Consider the following 3,775-nt stretch of genomic DNA (forward strand, 5'->3'; position numbering starts at 1 on the left):
TGCTACAACGACCAAATTATTTATTGTTTTTATTGTCTTTTAATGATTTTGTTCTTCTCTATCTCTATAAATAGAGAACTCTTTCCCCATTCCAAAAAGACACCAAAGTTCATTCTTTGTTTTCTTCTCTTAAAATTATCCTGGGTATAAACTCTTTAGAGAGTTTCTTGCTAGTCCTGTTGTATCCTGGGGGACTTGCGCAACACACCGTGGATAAGTCCTTAAGGACAGTGACTCTACACGCCTCAGGAATTGTGGTTCAAGATTTTGTAAGCATTTTTCTAACAGCTATTCCTTATATATGCTTGATTGAAGTAAACTTTGAACGTAGTAGATAGTGAAGAATTATTAATAGGTGATAATATTCTGTTTGTAATTAAGAAAAATAAGAATATAAGGTGTTGTTCATGGTCTTGTTTGCAATAAAGAAGAAAGAGAAACATCATGTGTTGTGCTGCATTCATTCATTTCCTGGTGTGTGTTCGTACCCTGCAATGCATGTCATTAATTGGACCCCATTAATGTTCATGTCCTTCCCTTTAACTGTCTCTGTTGGTTTTTAATCCTGCACTGACTTTTCTGGAAGAGAATCCGCCATTAATGCATTCTATTTTTTCATTTCCACACTCTCCACATTTAATGCTGTCACTGTCATCTTCACTGCAATCTGCTTCTCTCTCACCCCACTTCTGTGCAAAATAAAAACCAAAAAATGCAAAACGCACACCCTCATAAAGACCCTCCCCTTTCATTGTTTGTGCAAGTTCTTCACCTCAATGATGATGCAACTTCTCAATGCTACAGCACACGCATTTATTGCTTGTCTCAGCTTCAAACTCGCTGATCATACTTGCAAGCAAGCCCCCATCCAATAGCAATGCCACCTCAAATCAACTTTTCATTTTTTCAACATCTCCAACTCCTTCACTATTTATTTGTCCTCTCATTGCTTTGAGTGCCTCCAGTTCCTTCTGGGGTCTTTCTGTAGTGTTGGAAATACAGGGAGAACTTGTCTCCATCAAAGGGTTCTCCAAGTTTTCTGCTTGTTATATATATTTACTTTGTTGATGTCCTGTGGTGTGTTTTTGTTGAGAGTTTAAAAGAGAATGGGAAGAACACCATGTTGTGACAAAAAGGGTTTGAAGAAGGGACCTTGGACAGCTGAAGAAGATGAAATTCTTGCTAGTTATATCAAGAAAAATGGTGGCCATGGAAGCTGGCGTTCTCTTCCAAGGATGGCAGGTTTTGCTCTTTTGCTGGTACTTTGCTTAGTTTTTGTTTCTGTTAAAATCAGCTAAACTGAACTTCAACAACCACTTTAGTCTCAACCTGTCTTTCTAATGATATAGAGCATAGATATATATAGATATATATTTCTTGAAGAAAGCTTTCTTTTATGGTTGCTAAATATATATTATTAATATAACTTTTTTTACTTTAAAACCAGCTTTGATCCTTGTTTCCAAGTGGTTTGAATGGTTTTTTGTTTTGCCCTTTTACACCCTTTTACATTTCTATGGCTGCATTCACATTCTTGGTTTGCTGCGATGATAACATTGCCCATCATATCATATACCAATTTAACAACCATTGAACAAATGTAGAGAAGCTATACCTCTTGACTCCTTTTTACCTTTTCCTCCACTCTTCTTTTTCAAGTTCTTAAATGTTAAAAGGCAGGAATATAAATAGGCAAGTAATTAAGTGCAAGAGAAATTAAATGCAGTACTTGGAGCATTCTGTATCATGTTTACATTACCCTTTTTTCATGTTATGCTACGATCTTATTTTTTTCTCTGTTGTTTTCTGTCTGTATCCTAATCCTGACCAAAACTTGTGCTACCTTTTGACTTCATTAGATTTCTATTGCGGATTTAATACCCACATGCCCCATGACCCTTTCACTTTGAACACTTTTCCTCGCAAAATCTTTCTTCTTTTTATTTTTTTTCATAGCCTTGTGAAACAAGTGTGACAATGCTTAACCATTTATTCTGTTTTTCAACTAAATGACATGATCTCCATGTTTCCATAGGTTATAAGATTATCTGTCATTTTCAGGTCTTCTTCGTTGTGGCAAGAGTTGCAGGCTTAGGTGGACAAACTATCTCAGACCTGACATCAAGCGTGGTCCCTTTACTCAAGAGGAAGAAAAACTAGTCATTCAGCTTCATGGCATCCTAGGAAATAGGTAAACAATTTATTGACCTTTAAATTTCTGTCTTTTCAACATTTTTTTGAATAGATATTTTAGAAAAAGTAAATATTGTTTAATATTTCCTATACAAACATCAATAATCAAAAGGTAAAAATATGATAACAAACAAAAAAAAAACTCTTAAACCAAACATACAGTTATTTGGATCTTTGTGAGTTTGGAAACCCATTTGAGATGATAATATTGAATGGAAGTTTTTTACATTTTCAAAGCACAACCTTTTTGTTTTTCCTCAAGAATCCATGATATTGGAATTCCCCACATAACATAAAACAAAGAAACAACTGTGTTAACTTTTCTGTCTTCTGCAAGATCCACTCATTTTGTGACTGTTAATCTTCTTAAGATTATCTTTGCAAAACTTCATAATAAAGCATAGATCTTTTTGGTGAATAACTGTACAAAGTACATAAAATTTTCTGGTTTGTTCTGAATCAGTTCAAACTCTTACTTTGAATGCACTTGACAAGAAATCTTGAACAAACTTTCAGGTGGGCTGCAATAGCTTCTCAGTTACCAGGAAGAACAGACAATGAGATAAAGAACTTATGGAACACCCACTTGAAGAAGCGTCTCAAAAGCATGGGACTTGACCCTCGAACTCACGAGCCATTGGTCTCATCTCCATCTTACCCCTTCCACAAGGCACATGCATCTGTGTCCACACGCCACATGGCTCAGTGGGAGAGTGCTAGGCTTGAAGCTGAGGCCAGGCTCTCAAATGAGTCAATAAGGTTCAGCCACAACACCACCAATCCTAATTCAGATACCAAAACCACTGACTCTGACTACTTTCTCCGCATTTGGAACTCTGAAGTTGGAGAGGCATTTCGCAATGTTGTTGTTCATCACAAAGCTGATGACAACAAAATCACCACTACCAGCTCCTGCCCCAGTCCCCTCTCTGCAGGATCATCCTCCAACAAGTGTGAGTCAGTTGCAATAAATGCAGATTTGGCTTCCATTGCACAAGAAACCACGCCCTCTAACATTGTGAAACAAGAGTTCGAATGGAGGATTCGTGGATCTGATTCTTCAAGCTCTAATGACATGGAGGATTCATCAGACACTGCTTTGCAGCTCTTGTTAGATTTTCCTATAAACAATGACATGAGCTTCTTAGAAGGAAACTCTTTTATGTGTCCACTTTAGTGCATTTGCATGAATTATAGGGTCATCATGCAGCTTTTGGTTTGGTGTTTTGTAATATTGCTGTCTGTATAAGCATTTGAACAAGTAGGAGAATATGACTTGGCAATTAGCTGAATATGGTCCCTGTGATAGGTGAGCCATTATTGTGGATTTTTTTATAGTTTAAGTCTCAGTATGAATATAGTAAATGTTAATTACATATGATCATGTTTTGAATGTTTGTCAGATTTCTCTGTACACAAAATCACATTAACAATAGCAAATAGGAAAACTGTTCACAAAATTGGCAATTGTAATCCATAGCCCAGAAGATTCATAATACTTTATTTGATGAGGTCTAGTGTGATCTAAACTTGAAATTCTTATTTTGAATGAATCCTATTTATCTCTTTGTTACACAAGAAC

The 3,775-nt window shown here is 36.2% G+C and overlaps 1 protein-coding gene across 1 annotated transcript; it reads left to right on the forward strand.

Moving 5' to 3' along the window:
* The first annotated feature begins 440 nt into the window (after nt 1-440).
* LOC106759058 (transcription factor MYB41-like) lies at nt 441-3,537 on the forward strand. The gene is made up of 3 exons (XM_014642071.2): nt 441-1,242; nt 2,062-2,191; nt 2,710-3,537. Exons 1-3 carry the CDS (start codon nt 1,107-1,109, stop codon nt 3,368-3,370), a joined length of 927 nt encoding a protein of 308 aa, XP_014497557.1. The 5' UTR covers nt 441-1,106; the 3' UTR covers nt 3,371-3,537.
* The last annotated feature ends 238 nt before the right edge of the window (nt 3,538-3,775 follow it).

Source organism: Vigna radiata, chromosome 4, assembly GCF_000741045.1.
Source record: "Vigna radiata var. radiata cultivar VC1973A chromosome 4, Vradiata_ver6, whole genome shotgun sequence".
NCBI lineage: Eukaryota > Viridiplantae > Streptophyta > Magnoliopsida > Fabales > Fabaceae > Vigna > Vigna radiata.

What these genes read in the sequence shown, in the direction of transcription:
- LOC106759058 (XM_014642071.2), top strand. Translation starts at nt 1,107, where the DNA reads ATGGGAAGAACACCATGTTGTGACAAAAAGGGTTTGAAGAAGGGACCT. An exon ending in TTCTCTTCCAAGGATGGCAG is followed by an intron (nt 1,243 to 2,061) that starts GTTTTGCTCTTT and finishes TGTCATTTTCAG; the next exon opens with GTCTTCTTCGTTGTGGCAAG. An exon ending in CATGGCATCCTAGGAAATAG is followed by an intron (nt 2,192 to 2,709) that starts GTAAACAATTTA and finishes ACAAACTTTCAG; the next exon opens with GTGGGCTGCAATAGCTTCTC.